Source organism: Microtus ochrogaster, chromosome 19 (assembly GCF_000317375.1).
Source record: "Microtus ochrogaster isolate Prairie Vole_2 chromosome 19, MicOch1.0, whole genome shotgun sequence".
NCBI classification, from domain to species: Eukaryota; Metazoa; Chordata; class Mammalia; order Rodentia; family Cricetidae; genus Microtus; species Microtus ochrogaster.
The window spans coordinates 1,679,036-1,698,148 of NC_022021.1; the positions used below are offsets into that span (position 1 = coordinate 1,679,036).

At 49.7% G+C, this 19,113-nt stretch overlaps 1 protein-coding gene across 2 annotated transcripts; it reads left to right on the forward strand.

Annotated features, from left to right (window-relative positions):
- The first annotated feature begins 7,596 nt into the window (after window positions 1-7,596).
- Window positions 7,597-13,772, forward strand: Tmem171 (transmembrane protein 171). 2 transcript variants are annotated; one of them, XM_005356435.1, is made up of 3 exons: window positions 7,597-8,236; window positions 11,582-11,717; window positions 13,574-13,772. In XM_005356435.1, exons 1-3 carry the CDS (start codon window positions 7,597-7,599, stop codon window positions 13,770-13,772), a joined length of 975 nt encoding a protein of 324 aa, XP_005356492.1. The 2 variants fall into 2 exon arrangements, with proteins under 2 accessions (XP_005356492.1, XP_005356491.1); XM_005356434.2 differs by having other exon boundaries at window positions 13,577-13,772.
- Window positions 13,773-19,113: the final 5,341 nt, after the last annotated feature.

The following is a 19,113-nucleotide window of genomic DNA, read 5'->3' on the forward strand; positions in this document are numbered from 1 at the left end:
TTGCTGCCAAGCTTCCTTTTCGTTTATCAAACCCTCCCAGCTCTCAGGTGTTAGACTCTTAGTACTTGAAAGATTTTTTTTTTTTTTTTTTTTTTTTTAGGTCAGAAGTTACTGTGGGAGAAGGTGAGGGTTTCCAGTGTGTCACCGAAGTGTGTCACTGAGATGATTAGCCACACCTGGAAAGAGCCTTAACCCACCAGACCCCTGGCACGTGTTATGCAGCGCTTTGGAACAGCCAGGGCATCCCACCCAGGTCTGAATGAGTCAGGCCATGTTGAGAGCTATCTCTAAGTGCGTCACACAAGCCTTCTTGTCTGACCCTAAAATACCCTAAATATCTATATAGGTAACATCCAAAGGATTCTACCCCCCACCCCAGTGCATTGTCCGCGGTCTCTCTAAAGGAAGCAGGAACTAGGTAAAGGCTTCCTTTCTCCCTCATTTCTTCCTTCCCTCCATCATCTGTTTCCTTGTTATACTTCCCTGGGCTATAATTTCAGAGCATGGTAAACTGATTGAACTCTGCCTCAGAGTCAGTGGTGGCCACCAGGGAGTGGAGGGGCTGGGCAGAGAATTTGGAGATGAGTCTACAACCCACAGGGAAGGACCTGGGAGAAGTGGAGAGGTGGAACCCGAGCGCTGCCCGCGGACTGGCTGTAAGGTCGCATGGCCCTCTGGGGACCCCGGCACCTTTCCCGAGTGCTATAAATGGAGATACCACAAAGACAGACACACAGGACAGATAACACGCTGATGGATCAGACAGGCTCTGGCCGCTGTGTGTGCTGGGCTGGGGAAATCTCCCCTGAATAAGTGCAGAAATGTCCTCAGTGAGGCCACAAGGGCTCCAGGTGAACGCTTCCCTCACGAAATGCACGCATGCGTTCCACACTCCTGGTGAGGCAGCCAGGCACTCAGGCAGGGCTTGTCTCAGCCATGCAAAATCTGCAGCACCAGCCAGCCTGCAAATGACTGCAAAGGGTCACCGTCTTGTAAGGTTCAGTTGAGGTACTCAGAGTGAACCTTAAATTCTAACATGACAATCAGTCAACTCCTACCCATGTTTCGGGCTCCTGGGTTGAGAAGAAATAAGAAAACAAAGCAAAACAAAACATAAAAATGACCTCAGGAATACTGGCAGCATTGGCTGTGAAGCCGGGTGGCTGGATCCGATCCAGGGAGGCATTTTCAGAGGAGTATCTGGGAGTCATGGGAATAGTATTGAAACATGGCTCCCAGTACCCATGGTGGGAAGTTCACAACCACCTGGAACTGGTGGGTCCAACACCTCAGGTCACTCACATGTACACACAACCCTACACACACACACACACACACACACACACTAAAAAAATTCTTTAAAAATATCTCTAACTATGGTTCAGTTTAGAGTACTTGCCTAGGAAAATAAGGCTCTGAGATTGTTATCCAGCATTACAAAATAAATCAAATAAAATATTAAATAAAACGAATCAGCAGCCCTAGCTTCTTTGAAGGCTAAGGCGGGAGGATTACTTGTGCCTGTAACCTAAAAGTTCCAGATCTGCCCTCGAGAGCCCATGCCAAGAAATAAAATCAGATCCTACACTGAGCTCAAAAGACAGCCCAGGTGTCTCCCCACCCGCACTGAGACTTCTCACCGTGCTCTTCCAGGCCCCATGGAAGCCGGCGGGCTTTCTCCTTCCTCTCAGTTCTGGCGTTCCTGAGCCGACTGTGCCGTTTGTGCCCCGTGGTCATCTCCGCTGTCTTCACCCCTTTGCTCACCTGCTTCAACCACCCTGGTTCCTGCTCTTTTCCAAACACGCCCATCTCAGAGTTTTGCTGCTTGTTTGTTTGTGTGTTTATGGGTATGGATACTTTGCCTGCGTGTATGCTGGCACCAGGTGCATGTCTGGGGCTGGCAGAGGCCAGAAGAGGGCACCAGAGCCCCCAGAACAAGTGAAAGAGAGTTGTGAGCTGCCCTACAGGTCCTAGGAACTGAACCCAGGACCTCGGCAAGAACAGCAAGGGTTCTTGATGGCCGAACCATCTCTCTGCCCCCTGCTGGTTTTCAAGGTTTATTTTTATTTTATTTACGTGTATGTGTCTATCTGTGTATCTGCCACGAGGGTGCTGGTGCCTGAAGAGGCCAGAAGAGGGTGTCCAGCCCCCTGAGACTGGAGTTACATGTAGTCCTGAGCTGCCCAATGTGAGTGCTGGGGACTGACCTCCACTCTGGGTTCTTAGGAAGAGCAGCCAGTACAAAGCCATTGTTCTTCAGCCCCTACACTGCTGTGATCTCTGCCTAAAGGGTTCTTTTCTCCTCTTCCCAGATATTTATAAAACTTGTCCACAGATCCTTTGCTGTACAGCCAATTCTCCTTCCCTTGATTTAGTGGCTCAATCCAGAGGACTGGAAGGAGGCGGAAGTAGAGGCGTGGAATCTTAGAGGCTACTGCATATTTCTGCATATTGCCCTCCTCTGGTGCTTTCTGGCGTGACTCCCACAAGGAAACCCAAGTGCCCCACTGTAAGGACATTCTTGCAGTTCGGCTAAAGGGATGGCTCTTGGCCACGGAGTTGTGATTCACCCTGAAGATGCTGCTCCTGCCCCAGCCACACCTACTCATATCTGCCTTTCTGGCCCACACTGCGGCTGCAGCCTTGGGAGAGACCCCCAAACCGGAACCACCCAGCTAAGCCACTCCCAGAAACTGACCTCTTTTGTGACCTCCAGGAACTGTGAGAGACAGTAAATCTATTGTTTTCAGCTTCTTTGTTTAGGGGCTGTTAGACCGAAGAGACAGCGTGGCTTCCTCATTCCCAGCGAGTCTGTGCCTCTGTGCTGCCTGTGAGACACCTCCACCACTCGCCCCATTAAGAACAATCCTTCTCCACCTGCTATTCTTGGGAATAGTATTCACTGCTGCTCTAATTCTCCTGTATTCAGGGATTGGATGGATCTGAGGCACATCCAAGTTTTGTTTTGTACTGTTTTGTTCTCCGAGATCAAGCCTCATTGTGTAGACCAGGTTAACCTGGAACTTGTTACGTAGCCCAGGCTATCCTTGAACTCCTGCGCTTTAACCTCCCAATGGGGCTAGGATTATAGGCCTTTGCTACTGTGCCTTGCTTCGTTCAGTTTTAAAATCTCGTTTTGATGCTGTTTTTCTTAGAGGTCCATCAGATGTCCCTTTTCTCACTGTCCGGCTGGGATCAGGCAGCCCCTCTCCCAAGACCAGGCGTGATCTAGAGACAAGCACCTTGAAGTCATACTTGACAGACCATCAGTTTTCACGGCTTTGGTTCAGCCGAGCAGGCTCCAAAAGACACAAATGGTGGCTGTCCCGAGGGAGAGCTAATCTGATTGTCCTTGGTGCCAGGACATTCAAGGCTGTCATGGGTGGCGAGCCCGAAGTCATGTGTCACCAGAGGGGCAGCTGAATCAACAGGCCCTTTGCAAGCTCATACAGGACTCAGCCAGAGACCGAAGGGAAGAAGGAGAAGGCAACAGGCAGGCAGGGAAGACTTTGCTCCGGGAAGAGCTGTTAGCAGGCCTGGGGTGGGGGGTTCTAGTGGTGTGAGGGCCTGCCTGAGTTCTTAGAATGCCCAGGGCTTGCCTAGATTGTGCAATGCCCACTGGCAGTTCTCTGCCCCTTAACTGGACATGCCTTGGTGCCCTTCCAGGGGATGACTGGTTTATCGTGGCCCTTTGACCAAGAGAGCCCCCACCCAAGACGTGGATGACTGCAATGTCCTTGGGACAGTTCCTTTATTGATCTGCACAGGTCCCTCCCTGGCATCACAAGACCAAGTAATAAAAACATTCTCCAAGTTCACAGCATGTGTGTTCTCTGGGTGACAGGTGAGCGCAGGGAAGAACGTTGAACTTTGGGCACATCTGGGCGCTCGCCCCTGTGCAGGCAGATGAGGTGGTCAGTTCAGCTGTGGGCTTCAGTTCCTTCACCGAGTCAAACGGTCTGCTAGATCCTCATGCACTATGGCCCCGACCTGCCCAGGAAATTGGAGAAACACAGTAGGGAACCACGGGCTGCAGGTAGAAGGCAGGGACTCTGCAGAGCCGACTGGGTGCTCAGTGCTGGTATTAGCTCTTATGAGAGACTGCCTTGCTAAGAGACTCAGTGCTCAGAGCACCCTTTCTGTGTGAAAGCCCACATCTGGCTCATGAGACAAGGGCCCCCCTCCCCTCCCATGGCTGTGAGCCTCCCCATGAACCCCCATTTCACTTTTCCTATTCCACCAGTCTCAAAGCCCAGGGACCCCCTTAGACCCCCTTAGACCCTCTTAGACCCCCGCTGTGGTTCCTTTCCTCACCTTTTCTTACCAAGCCGAACTTATCATAGGGAAGCTAGCAAGAATGGAAGGCTTCCAAGGAGACAGGAAGTTAGTGAGAAAAAGCGTGGCTGGGAAAGTCCCCAGAGCTCTGGGTGCCTCCGTGCTTGGGTCCGGAGCACACTTGACTCACTTCTCACGGCCTGACCGCTGGTGTGGAAATTAGCACAGCTGGATACTTGTCAACTGTCACGGGGCAGGTTACAAATAGCATGGGGATTAGCAAGCCCATCAGAAACTCGCGGTCAAGGTCAGGGAAAGTTAACAGTTTAATCCTTGGAGCACCAGGAAGGGTGTTTTATGGCTGCGTGCACATACATATATTGCCTGGACAGGACAGGGTGACACACTTGATGGGGGATCCACTTCAGTCTAAGAGCAAGGCTCTCAGGTTGAACGCTGGAGTTCTAGATCCCCTGTCTCGCTCTCTAGCCGGCCCAGGTGTTTCCATACCCTGTTGTAGAAAGCTCCCTGCGGGGCTCTAGCTCTGGTGACTCCCACGTCAAGATCTCAGAGCAGTAGAAGGGCCATCTCTGCCTTCTGAGTGGCAGTGGCAGCGGACGGCGGGACCCGGCTCAGCCGCGGATTGGGGTCCTCGGCTTTCTCTGTTGCTCTCTCCTGTTCTCAGCTCTTCCGCAGCTCCAGGAGCTTGGCACCTAGGCTGCAAAGAAACCGGTGCCCCTCCCAGCTGCCCGCCACGTAGCCCCGGCTGCCAGGGGGACAATCTCAACTCTGGTACCCCCAGTTCGGTGGAGCGTACCAATCTGCTTCTCCACCCCACCCCCGTCCCTCTTGTGCACCGCCAAGTCTTACTGCCCCTAGTTCTGCGCTCGGGCGCTTCGCGCCCAGGCCCCAGGAGGGCAGCACCCGGCGACGGCCAGCTCCCACCGGTCAGCCCTGCCCTGCCCCGCCCGGCCGCCGTGCCCGCGGACCAGGCACCGCCCGGCCCTGTGCACACGGAGGCGGCCCTTCTTCCGCGCCCGGACGCGCAGAGGGTGTGCGTGGAAGCCAGGCGTGCGGCGGAGAGTCCCAGGATCAGCTCAGGTAAGCGGCACCCCGGGGAACTGCTGCAACTCCCCGCAGACACTTGCCTTTCCTGGCTTGGCTTTGCCAGCTCTCCCGAGCTTTGGAAGCAGAGAGATGCTGTTGATTTGGGACTGACTGACTTTTGGAAACACCAAAGGAGTGTTTATGAGCGGATTTGGCTTTGTGGGGTTGACTCTGGAAAAGTTTTAGGTAGAAAAGGTTCAGTTTCTTAGGTACTTTTCCATCTATGTGAATGTCCCTAGGGAAGACGTGTTTTAAATTAGCGCGATGCTTTAAGTCTTCCGTCTTAACAGCATCTTTATGGAATGTGACTTTTCCAAGTTTGAGAAGAAAGCTTACTTCATCCGTTTCCTTTTTTCCCCTCCACTTCCTTCTGGTTCTATTGCACTTTCCCTGGGAAAAATTACTTCTCATGATGGCTTTAACCGATTACTTTCTTCACCCAAACTCACCTTCTTACCTATGGCTTTGGTTTGACAAGAAGGTCTCAGCCATGAATGCCTTCCTGTGATCTTGAATGTGAATGGCAAAGTACGTTTTAAAGTTTTTAAAAATTATTTTTGCCTGCATGTATGTCTGTATGTGGATACCCTGGAACTGGAGTTACAGATGGCTGTGAACGGCCATGTGGTTGCTGGGAATTGAACTCTGGTCCTCTGGAAGAGCAGTTCAGTGCCCTTAACCACTGAGCCATCTTCCCAGCACGATGTTTTAAAGTTTTTTCTATTTGGATATGTCCTTCCTGACTTTGGATGGTGTTTGTGAGTGGTACAGTAAGGGCCCTAACTCTCACTTGCCCAAGCAAAACAAGATCGCTTCAGAAAAACAAGATTGTACAGAGACCAACGCTGTGTGACTCAGCACACCGTTTAACCATAGCTTAGCTAAGTTGGCATATAATACGATTTTGTTTTATTTTGAGACAGGGTCTCTCTATTACGTAGCTCTCTGGCTGTCCTGGAACTCACTCTGTAGACCAGGCTGACCTCAGACTCAGAGATCCTCCTACTGCCTCCCAAGTGCTGGGATTAAAGGCGTGTGCTACACGCCCAGCTAGTATGAGTATAAAATACTCTTGAAGTATTGGCCTTTTGTGGTTCTGTGAAAGGTTCTTTCCCCGTGTTCCTGCTTTTCCAGGAAGCTTTGTGAGTCTTTAGTGCTTTGTAAGCAAGTGCTTTGCAATGTTTCTAAGCCTCTGTGGCAGTGGGTGGCACTGTGGCGGAGGGTGAGCCTTAGCCACCTGCCCTGGCCTGTCCCCCTACCAGAAGGCACTGTCTACCTCCACAGTGCAACTGGATTTTACCTGTTGTGCCCTATTCTCTCAGGTCAAGCCAGGGTCCAGAAGCTGGACTGTCAGTGGGGTTGGGGTGTCTCTACAGCCCCGGAGCTTGCATCAGATAGATGAGCCATAGAATCACATTTTGACAGAACTAATTTAAAAGTCCACAAACCCACTGCCCTTCTGAACTACCTCTCTGTTCTGTTGAAACTGCTGGCACTGGGTTGTGTGTCCTCACAGCCTTAGCACGAAGTGAGAATTGGAAAGCCCCAGGAGTCTTGAATGGGAAGTGGCAAGTTAGTAACTAGACAAAAATTTACTGCAATTCTCAGAGCAGTTCTGACTTGATACCGGGCAGCTGTATATCAGATATTCTTTCCATGGCTCTTCCCTTATCTGCTTCTGCTGCTTCTTCTTCTTCTTCTTCTTCTTCTTATTATTATTATTATTATTATTATTATTATTATTATTATTATTATAGCCTAGAGACATGAGTTTGTAAGATTTAGAACAGGAAAAGCCACATTCAGTCATTTTATTTATTTATTTTTAAAAAGATTTCTTTATCTCAGAAGCATGGTAGTTGAATTTCCTCTTTTTTGATATATACATGAAATTACACATTTGGGAGTCTTTGAATGCCAGTTCTCCTGACTCATAGGCCAAGTCACTGTTCTACAGCAGACCGATTGCATGACATTCTGCCTCCTAACAGGTCACCCTCCTGTGATTTCTGCAATGGTCAGCAAGAGATCACAGCTGGTTGTAGATACCTGTACCCGCTGTGATTTTGCATTTGTTATTGTTCACAGTAGATACCTGTATCCGCTGTAATTTTGCATTTCTTATTGTTCACAGAGCCTAAAACTGCGGGAGAGAAGGAAACGTATTTCCCCTTCACGTCGGAGAACAGCTAAGGAGCCTTTTCTTTTCTGGCCATGTCTTCCGTAGGAACGACTGAGCCAGATAGGGACCAGAGGGACACGCATGTCAGCAAGCTCATCTTCTTCCTCTTCATCCTCGGTGCCGTCCTGTTGTGTGTGGGAGTCTTGCTCTCCATCTTCGGCTACCAAGCATGCCAATATAATAGGCCACTCTCACACTGCAGCATGGTGCTAAAGATTGCTGGGCCGTCATGTGCCGTGGTGGGGCTTGGGATTGTGATTCTGGCCCGCTCCCGGGCACGCCTGCACCTGCGGGAGGAGCAGCGGCGAGGCCACCAGGACCCTGACCAATCCTTCGTCTGTGGGGAGAGCCGCCAGTTCGCCCAGTGCCTCATCTTCGGGTTCTTATTCTTGACCAGTGGCATGCTCATCAGTGTGCTGGGTATTTGGGTGCCCGGATGTGGCTCAGAATTGGGACCGGAGTCCATGAACGAGACGGACATTGGAGAACCAGAGCCCCAGATCTGCAGCTTCTTGTCTCTGCAGATCATGGGGCCGTTGATTGTGCTTGTGGGACTGTGTTTCTTTGTGGTGGCCCATGTTAAGAAGAAAAATAACTTGAGTTCCAGCCGAGATACCTCTGATATGGAAGGGGGACACGCCCACAGTATGGAGCCTGTCCATATCACTGTAGGTGAGTCTCGGTCTTTTGGGCAAGGGTTCAAGTCACAGTGGGTGTGGCTTCAAGGCTTCACCAGGCTTCCCTAGGTCTGGTCCAGATTTTTTTTTTTTTTTTTTAGGGGAGAAAAAATTTTTTTTTTTTTTTTTTTTGTTTTTCGAGACAGGGTTTCTCTGTGGCTTTGGAGCCTGTCCTGGAACTAGCTCTTGTAGACCAGGCTGGTCTCGAACTCACAGAGATCCGCCTGCCTCTGCCTCCCGAGTGCTAGGATTAAAGGCGTGCGCCACCACCGCCCGGCTGGTCCAGATTTCTTTTCTCAACTCCACAACTTCTCTCTGTCTCATACATGTGCGCACACCTGAGCACACAGGTAACCCACCACCAAACACACACACACACACACACACACACACACACACACACACACACACACTCTACCATCTTGTGGGAATTCTGCTATCCCCAGCAACACTATTAACACAGTGGCTCTCAAGCCCCCCTCCTCCCCATGCTGTGACTTTTCACAACAGTTCCTCGTGCTGTGGTGAGCCCCAATCATACAATTATTTCTTTGCTACTTCATAGCAGTAATTTTGCTAGTTATGAATCAAAATAATGTAAATATCTGTGTTTTCTGATGATCTTAGGCAACCCTTGTGAAAGGGTCATTGGACCCCAAGGGAGTTGCAGCCCACAGGGGCGGAAGAACAGACAGATTTGTAGACTGTACTATCCTAAGCTAACCACTCTGGTTCATCTGTTTGTGTATATCCATGTTCACAGAGACAACACAAGTATCATAAGAGCTAACACTTACAGGGGATCTAATCCTGCGCACGACCCCCGCCAAAGAACTTCTTATCTGAGATTCAGTCCTGCTTAAAGTGAGCCATGAAGGCAGATTTACCATCTCCACGTGAAAAGCAGACTGTCACTTGTCTGCCCTGAGGGCTTCCTTTACAGGACAGTATATAGTTAAAATGAGCATTAATTCCAGTTCCTAGAATTACTAAAAGCGTCCTCGTTTTTTTTTTTTTTTTTTTTTTTTAGATCTAGCTATTGAGACATGGTCTCACTCTGCAGCTCTGGCTGTCCTGTTACTCTGTAGACCAGGCTAGCCTCAAATTCACATTCACAGAGATCCACCTGCCTCTGCCTTCCTAGTGCTGGGATTAAAGGCCTGTGCTACTATACCCAGCTAAGGTTTATTTTATTATTATCATCACAACCATTATTAGTATGTGTGTGTAGGGATATGTCCACGTGAGTGGAGGTGCCTGAGGAGGTCAGAGGAGGGGGTTTAACCCCCTGGAACCGGAGTTACAAGCAGTTGCAAGCTGCCTGACACTGGAGCTGAGAACTGAATTTGGAGGCTCTAAAGGAGCAGTCCGCAGCCCAACCACCAATATCCTCTAAAAACCAGTTGAATCCAAAGAGAACCTTTCCAGTTTGTCAGAGTGGTAAATGGGTCAGAGTTCATCCACCATCTCCTCGTAGGAGATCTGGACTTCATTCATTTTCTGGGCTGAGCCTACAGGGGCAGGGGGCAGGGAGGGCAGACGTTGCCAGTTGGAAGTGTTTCTTCTTCTGGCAAATAAGTGTCCTTAGCTGGTGACGGAGATGAAGGTGCCATCGCAAGGTGTCACAGGCTGAAGGTTTTGTTCCGTGTGAGGCGGCGCTTTAACATTGGACACAAGTGGCCACATCCTGTCCTTTTTGTTCTCCAAGACAGGTGCTGTTCGGCTTCAGCCGACAGCTGTGGCAGCTGAGCCCAGGGATTCTGAGTTTGCTTAGGGCTATGGTCACTGGCAAGTTTCCTCCCTACAAGGAAGCAACATTCTCTTTCCTACATCCTCCTGGCACTGTCACCTGGTGGTGCCAGCCTGTCAGAGTCTGTCCTTCCCCAGTTCTCTGGTAGCAGAGTTACCACCTGTCTAGAACATTCTGGGCAGCGGCTGTGGTGGTATGCCCTGGAAACCTACAAGATTGTGATTGGAAGACAAATTAGAGCTTGTTTCTGGTCCCTCATTCCTCTTCCTTAGAACACAGGGGTGTTCTAGAGCGAACAGAGACACAAAAGCAAACTTTGTAAAAATTGACTATACCCATGCAGCTCAGGCAGAGGTGGGGCGCGGCATGGCATATCGCCACATGAGCAAAGTGCTGTATTTGAGCAACTCCACACATTATCTAGCAGCTGGATTCTGATGAATTAAGATTATCACTAGAAAGCAATGGGAGACATCCCTGGGAAGTTGAGGGAGCGTGCTATTGACTCTCGCAGATGCGTTAGCTCAGGTGTGCCTGATGAGGCCGACTCCATATTGCCCCTGGAGCACTCAAAGCTCGGAACTAAAGGTCAACTTAAAAAAAATGCGGTAACCTATATGTATCCCGAAAGTTACTATTTCAGCACCAGGCATAGTCACACATGTGTTTAATCCCAGCACTCAAGAGGCTGAGGTAGACAGATCACCGTGAGTTTGAGGCTAGCCTGGTCTACATATAAAACTCTAGGCTACACAGTGAGACCTTGTCTTACAAAACAAACAAAACAAAACAAAACAAAAAGAAAACCAACCAAAAATAACCAGAACAACAAAAAACTTCCTGGCTTAACCCTTTTTAATTTTCATTTGCTTTTGTGTTCTTTGAGTGTGTGTGTGTGTGTGTGTGTGTGTGCCTTCATATGTGCACACGTGTGGCAGTGAGAGCTGGTGATGCTGGGCAACTTCCTCAGTCACACTGCATTTTGTGTTTTTGAGACGGGGATTCCAACTGCCACCAAATGGTTGCTAATTTGGCTAGGATGGCTAGCCAATGAACCCCAAGGATCCTTGTGTTTCTCTCCACAGAGTTGGGGTTACAGGAACATGTCATTCTGCTCAGGGTCTTACATGGGTGTGGGGATTTGAACTCATGTCTTCTTCTTGTGAGTCCAGAACTGTACTGACTAAGCCATCTCCCAGCCCTCTTTTAACTGTTTTAAATACACAGTATGTACAGTTTATTTATATATATATTATATATATAATGTAATGTTATATACATATGTATCTGCGTTTATATAATATACAGTACATACAAGGTAATGTTATTAAATATACTCAAGATATTGTAATATTAGCATCACCATCAGCTTCCAGAATCTTCCCTTCATCCCAAACAAAACACCTGTTAGACAGGAGTTCAACCCCTTCCCTCCCAACCACAACCTATTCTACTCTACATGGAAGCAGCACAGGCCTGTTGCTATCCAGACCTACCCCAGAGTGCACAGGGAGGTTTTGACCTTTCATGGTGTGTGTATTGGAGCAAGACAGAAGTCATTAATTTTTTTTTTCTGATGTGTTTCCCCAGGTGACTCGGTGATAATATTTCCGCCCCCTCCACCGCCTTACTTTCCTGAGTCTTCGGCAGGCACTCGACCTCCTGGGCCTAACAGTTTGCACCACAATGAAAACCCACCTTCCTATTCCAGTCTTTTTAACTATGGGTAAGACTTCCCTTTCTTCATCGGTGGGCCTGTGTCGCCGGTCCAGGTCTCGGCCTGAGTTCAAGCCGGTCTAGCTCTGGTGACATTAAAGTGCCGTGTCTGATGTTATGTCAAGAGTTCCTGCCTTGATTCTCACACTCAGCCAGGAAACCTTGGGTAGCTTGTAGACAGAGTGATGAAGGGTTGCTAGGAAACCCCTGAGCATCTTTATTGGTCCTATTGAACACACCTGTCACACTGACAGCTGCAAGGGGACTGGAGGCCTGTGCTCTATTAACTTGGTTGCTTCAGACGGCAGAAAGGTTCAAAGCTCCAGGGGTCATGTTCAGAAGGATTTCAGTATTCTAATGGAGGAAGTCCTGACCTGGCCTAGCTGGGCCTCTCCATCCATGTTCAGTTGCCCCTGGACCTCAGAGCTTCGAAGAACAATTGAGAGACAGATGCCCCATACCCCACTCTACATCAAAAGCAGGAAGGAGATTCTCATGGGATAGTCCTGAGGCAGCAAGAACCCAAGACAAACTGAGAGCATAAGAGGAAGGCTGGTCTCAAGAAAGCGGGGAGACACTGACCTCCAGACCTCAAGAAAGGGGGAGACACTGATCTCCAGAGTGAGTGACAGGGACAATGAAGGAGGTCACACAGACTAAGGGGAGATGGGGGTTTGCTGCTGATGGAGGGAGCATGAGAACAGACATTGGAGGGAGACTTCCCTGGCTGGGTGTACCGAGAGAGGCGGTACTGATAAGGAACACCTAAGACACGATAGAAGATGTCCAGGCTTGAGTTCCGGGCAGTGCCAGACAGGGACAGGGACCAGGGTGTAAATGCAGCTATTGCTTCAATGCAGAAAGACCAGGCAATTGGAGAAAGACATCTAGCAATGAATGCTGTAATTTTTCCTCCAATGGATAAACTTTCCCAAACCTAAAACCACGGCTAGGGGCTTCAGACAAGTCTCTGTTGAGGCTGCAATATTGATTTCAGTATCTCCGGGTCTGGTTTGGCTTGCATTATCTTCTGAGTTTCACAGTCACTCTAGGCGAAAGGTAGTGCAACCATCAGAATATTATTGATGGATCATGGAGATTGAGGGTGGATCAAAGATCACCCACTAGGAAAGCAGCCGAGTGGGACGCAATTCTAGTCCCTTGCTGTTGGAGCCTCTCCAGGGACTAGCGTCCCTCCCTAACTGGAGCTTTCGGTTTGGTTTTTAATTTTCCATTTGCACGTGTTCATGGACCTTGTATGGCCCTCAGAAGACAGTGTGTGCTAGTGGCACTCCAGCTGTCTCTGCATGATGTCGGAACCTTTCTGCTCAGAGCCTTTTCACTGACAAGAGCCCAGCAGCAGGAGCCACGTTGTCTTAAGTTCCAGCCAATTCTAAGACAATCAAGAGATAAGGAACTGGCAAGATGGCTCATTGGGTCAAAGCATTTGCTGCTAAACCAATGCCCTGAGTTCAATCCTGGGGACCCACGTAGTGGAAGGGGAGAACCAACTCTTGAGTCTTCTGACCTCCACACGTGCACTATGGCACCTGTGCCACACACTCGCACACAGAGACACAGACACACAGCGCACACCTTTTTAAAAAGAAGAAATTAAGGCGTAAGGAAAGCAGATCTATAAAATACAATAAGCAAGCGTGATGGTGCATGCCTTTAATCCCAGCACTCGGGAAGCAAAGGCAGGCGGATCTGTGAGTTCAAGGCCAGCCAGGACCACATAATGAGACCCCCGTCTCATCAACAACAGCAGCTTAGAATATAGGAGAAACAACTCTGGAAGTGTGACATTCAGAAAAGTCTCGTGCTTAAGGGCTGTCCCCTCATAATTTTGCTCTTTCTTTCTAGGAGGTCCCCAACTCCTGAGATCCAGGGCGCAGCCTCTGAGAGAGAACGGGAACTCATATACACCATATCTGGACCGGGGTCACCCTCCGAGAGCTCACACCCTGGACATCTTCCACTGGATCTGCCCCCTATATACGAAGAGAAAGAAACTGCCCTAGCCACACCCTCGGATGCACCTTCTGAGCCGTCCCCACCATGAATTATGGACTACAGTTTTATACATTTCATGGATTGTTATTTTATTTAATTTTTTAATAAAACATACAATAACATTGGCTGTGTTCCCATTTTTCTGCCATAACATCAAGGGAAGTAGCCACATTTTAGGTTAGGTCCCGCTGCTGGTTTTTCAGCCCACAGGTGCGGTGAAGCACCTTTGTGCAGGTCACCAACAAGACACCAGCCTCCAATGTCAGGGGCTGGTGGTTCTGTTTGTACTGGTGGATAAGGTACCAGAGGCTCAGGGAGATTAGTGGAGTTTTGCAAGGTCACAGGACTTCTGATGAAGAAACTGTGTGTGTGCACGCACACGTGCGCGCGCGTGCACGCGCGCACACACACACACACACACACACACACACACACGAGAGATCAACCTTGGATGTTGTTCCTCTGGATCTGTCTGTCCCCTTGTTTTTTTTTTTGAGACAAGGTCTCTCATTGGTCTGGAACTCATCATGTAGGGTAGGCTGGCCAGGGAGCCTCAGGGACCTCTCTGTCTGCACTTCCTCAGAGCCGGGTTCCAAGTATGCCACCAGTTTCTGCATAGGGGTCCCGGGGATGGCATTCCGGTCCTGCTGCCTGCAGACCCAACACCTCACTGACTGCGCCATCTGTCCTGCCCTGCCCTTAGCTGGTTTCTGGAAACCAGGCTATGAGTGATCGGCGCGCCGGAGGCCAGCCAGTTGTTTCCAGCGTTATTAGCTTCCAAAACAAGGGATGAAGTTGTTGTCCTAATTTCTCTATCATGTTTCCCCCTCCCCCTCTGCTCTCTCCCCCTTTCCCATTCCACATTCCCTCTCCCTTCTTTAGGAGCCTCAAGGCCTCAGAGCACAATGGGCAGTTTGGAGCCTCTGAATCAACTGGGATGCGATTTCCCTGGAGACTCCGTTCTGCTTTCTTTCTTTCTTTCCTTTCTTTCTTCCTTTCTTCCTTCCTTCCTTCCTTCCTTCCTTCCTTTCTTTCTTTCTTCCTTTTTTCCTTTCTTTCTTCCTAAAGATTTATTTATTTATTATGTATACAACATTCTGCCTCGATGTATGCCCACATGCCAGAGGAGGGCGCCAGATCTCAGTACAGACAGTTGTGAGCCACCATGTGGTTGCTGGGAACTGAACTCAGGACCTCTGGAAGAGCAGCCTGTGCTCTTAACCTCTGAACCATCTCTCCAGCCCCTCTGCTTTATTTTTGAGACAGGATTTTGCTATGTTGTCCAGGCTAGCTTCGAACCTGTGCTCCGAGTTCTGGGATTATAGGCATAAACCACTATGCCTGCCCTCCCCCCCCCCCCCGCCACTCCTTCCCTCTCTCCCTTGGGTGCACCTAGCACTCAAGTGTCCGTCCGTCCGACCACAGAGTACAGGTGCTGGACAGGGCATTTCTTCCGCGGCACTCACTGGTCCCGTGTGAATTGCCACTGTTGATAAATCAGGGTGGCTGTTTGGACCGGCACTTCCAGCCTGTTTTCAAAGTGGACCTTTAGTAGGTTGAACCACTCTTAGAAGTCTGCGTTAGTTCTCCTCCTGGCAGGTTAATTATTCGTGTTTTAAAATTAGAACAAAAGGTAGATTATCGTCACTTCCTTCTGCCGCTGTTTGTTTAAAATGGCCACGTTGAACCTGCGAGGGAGAATTACTTCAGCTATGATTCTTCATTTAGAGTCCCGAGCCTATTTAGTGGCTCTGAGTTGGATTTGTGGCTGAGTGTTTTGCTTTTATGTAGTTGTAAAGCTAAGCAAACGGTTAGGAAGGGTCAGGAGGAAGTCTGACCTTGCAGGCTTCAACTGCTTGGGGAAGGAAGTCGGAGACAGGGCCGTGCAGTAGCTCCTTACTGCAGAACCGCAATGACGGGAGGGAGAGCTGAGCCAGATAGTGTCCCAGATGTTACATCTCAAACCTGGGACAATCAGGCTGACTGAGGTGTCTACTTAACATATCAGAGTTCTCCCAGCATCCCTCAGTCCCTACCTGTTACAGGGTAAGGCTGGCATTCCCCACGTTGCCGTGAATCTCCAGCCCTCCTCCAGCTGGGTGGCCCTTCCTCCGGCTGCTCTCCCCTACATAATCCACCACTTTGGTTACACGCCCTTTAGTCTACACTGTATCTCTGGCCCTCCCCTCCCCCTCTCCTCGCTTAGCCCAGCTCAGGGTCATGCTCACTCTGGACTCTCCTAGATGTCTCTGCCTTTGTGATTTTGTCTATAATAAACTTTCTCCTCTACCATACCCAGGAGCGGCCATATCCTATCCCTCCCTTTTTTTTTTTTATGTTTTATTTCTTTGTTTCATTCAACAGGAAGACACATCTTTGTCAAGGTTCTGATCCAGGTGACACCTTCCAAGAACCTACTCAGGGCTTCAGGCTGCTCAGAACTATCAACTTCCCTTTCCTTTTCGTTTAAATTGGGCCAACATTTGCACTACAGAATAAACCATTGTGTGTGTGTGTGTGAGTGTGTGTATGTGTGTGTGTGTTTCTGGTGCTGAGGACTGAACCCTGGGCCTTGTGCGTGTTATGCGTGGGCTCTAGCAATGAACCACATCCCCCCAGGCCAAATTAACCATTTTAAAGTGAAAATCCATTGGCATTTAGTCCATGCGCCCCCACATCCTAACCACCACTTCCTTCCTGCTCCCTGAAATAAAGGCCATGCTCGCTAAGCCATTGTTCCCCACTATTCCCCTTCACACCCTCGCTCCCAGCTCCTCACATCTCCCAGGCTGTTTCCAGCCACTCTGGACAGTTCATGTTAGCGGGATCGTGCAGCAAACCTCTTGTGTTTGACTTCTTTTTGTTTAGTATATTTTGAGGTTTATCCGTGTTGCAGCATACATCACCCCTTCCTTCCTTTTTTATGGTCAAGTAATATTCCACGGTATGGATCTACCACAGGATGTTTATCCATTTATTCATTAAAATACCACTTCACCTTACTGCTAGCAAGGTACAAAGATTTGAACTTTTCTATATCCTCTTCAACACTTGTTTTCCTTTTTTTTCTTTTTAAATAGGATATAACTGTCCTCCACAACACGTAGTAGTATTTCATTGTGGCTCTCATTTGTGACCAATGAGGTTGAGTACTGGGATGGCTGATTTCAGCTGTCAATTTAGCAGGATCTGGAGCAGCCTGGGAAGGGAATCGCACCGAGGGATTGTCTAGATTAGCTTGGCCTGGGTGCACAGCTGTGAGGGACTGTCTTTAGTAGGTTAACTGAGGTAAGAGAACTCACTGGGAATATGGACAGCGTCAGTTCCTGGGTGGGGCTCTGAACGGGATGAGGAGGAGGAGGAAGCAGAGCGTGAACAAGCAGCGCTATCCGCTTCCTGGCTACGGACGGACGTGAGCAGCAGCCGCTGCCCTGCTGCCGTGAGAGGAGCTGGAGGCCCAATACACCTTTTCTCCCTTCAGTGGCTTTCACGAGACTCTTTTATCACAGGAAAAGAAACTGAGACGGAAGTTGCTTTTGAGAAGTGGGGCTGCTGCCGTGAGGAGCCTGAACAGGTGATTCTTCGGCCTCTCAAACTCTTTTGTGCCCTGAATGCGGAAGCGCTTGATACTGGTGTCGGAAAAGCCCCCAGTGTGCTGGAGCGGAGCCTGAAGGAGAGAAATGCGGGCTGTGGAGGCCTGTCTGGTGACTTCCAGAGGGAACACGGACTCTCCCAGTGACCGGGTTAGGGGCCATTTGTGTAATTTTGGCTAAGAATATGGCTTCACTGTGCTCTTGTCTTGAGAACCTGAGCAAGGATGAATTCAAAGATGATGGTTGATTTGCCAGGACATTACAAGGCAGGATAGTTTTCAGGCTGGTGAAGAAGGAGCAGCTGTAGTGAAGAAATGGAAATCAGCCGGGGCCCTCACTGGAGCCTGGGCCATGTTCCCAGACTGTGAGCTAAATAAACCTTCTTTCCTTTTAAGGTAGCCCGCCTCAGGTACTCTGTTATATAATAAAAATGACCAACACGGAGCTCTTCCTTCAGGCTCTGCGCTTATGATTCTGGGAGGAAACATTACAAAAATTTCCTCTGAGGTCTAAAATTCAGGTGGGGTGACCTACTCATGGTGGGAAGTGCCGCCATGTTGCCTCCGTAGAATCTTTTGTGAACTCATTGCGCCTTTTTCTGGGACTGTTGAAGTAGATCCCAGCCGACCCATTCTGCTAAAAAGAAAGCAAGTTTTAGCTAGTAATTCTCTTTGGTATTTGAACTGGAGAGTGAGGAAGAGTGGGAGGAGCCAAGGGCAGCGGGTGCTCTGAGGAACAGAGTCACTGGGTCACTGGGTGAGGCGGGAAGAGACGTGGTGGCCCTTTGATGCCCTCCTGCGGATGTGACCATTGGCTTGCTGAGTGGGTATTGCATGGGGTCCTGGCTCTTCTAAGGGGACCGTCATTCTAGAGTGGCCCTCAGGAAGGGATAGAACAGGAGACAGGGCACTCTCGGTATTTAAAATGGACGCAGTCTGCAAAGTGTGTCCCCAGCTTCCCAGAGGGCAAGAACCACCTAGGACAGCTGTTGGAGGTGCTGTTCCTCCATCCGCTGAATCCAAACCTCGAGGCAAGCCGTGTTTATCGCCTCGGAAATGCTGGAGATAGGACTCCACACAAAAACAGCAGAGACAGCATCTGCCTTCTCCGACTTCTGGGGAGTCCTGCTTACGTTTCTCAGCTGGTGCTCAGGGACCTTGAGGGGAGGTCTGAGAGGCTAGAGGAGGCCCCCAGCATTGTTGCTGGCTTCCCCCATCTCCTTGTTTCAGCCTCCCGGGTAGGAAACCCTGTGCTCATCCCTTAAGGAAGGTGTGGTTTCAGCTTTGCTTGTTGTCTCTGATGAGGCCAAGACTGGTCCAGCGGGTACCCATGATGTTTGTCAAGTGAAAACAGTTTGAGGCTTCCCAAGTGGGGCACAGCATTCAAAGGCCCCAGCCAGGGTTTCTTCCTGCCTGTCCCCACCAGACCCTGGCGAATCAGGCGGGTGAGGTTTCCTGATGAGCTGGGCTGGGTTTTGCTGGCTGCACCCTGATCCTGGGCCTCCCATACAACAGCAGCAGTGAGCCGGGTGAAGTCAGGAAGCACACTGCGGAGGTGGTGGGCAGGAGGAGGCGAGCTGACTTGAGGGGAACCATGCATGGTTGCCCAGAAGCCCTCCTGGGATTGATCTTGCATACCTGGAATTCTTGGAGTAGCAAGCTTGGTGCCTCCAGCTCAGGTTCCCTGGGAGGAGCAAAGTGAGGGGAGGGGAGAGGATGGAGGCTGAAGCTTTCCTAATTAGGAATATTCTCTCTCTCCCCCACCGTGTGTGTGTGTGTGTGTGTGTGTGTGTGTGTG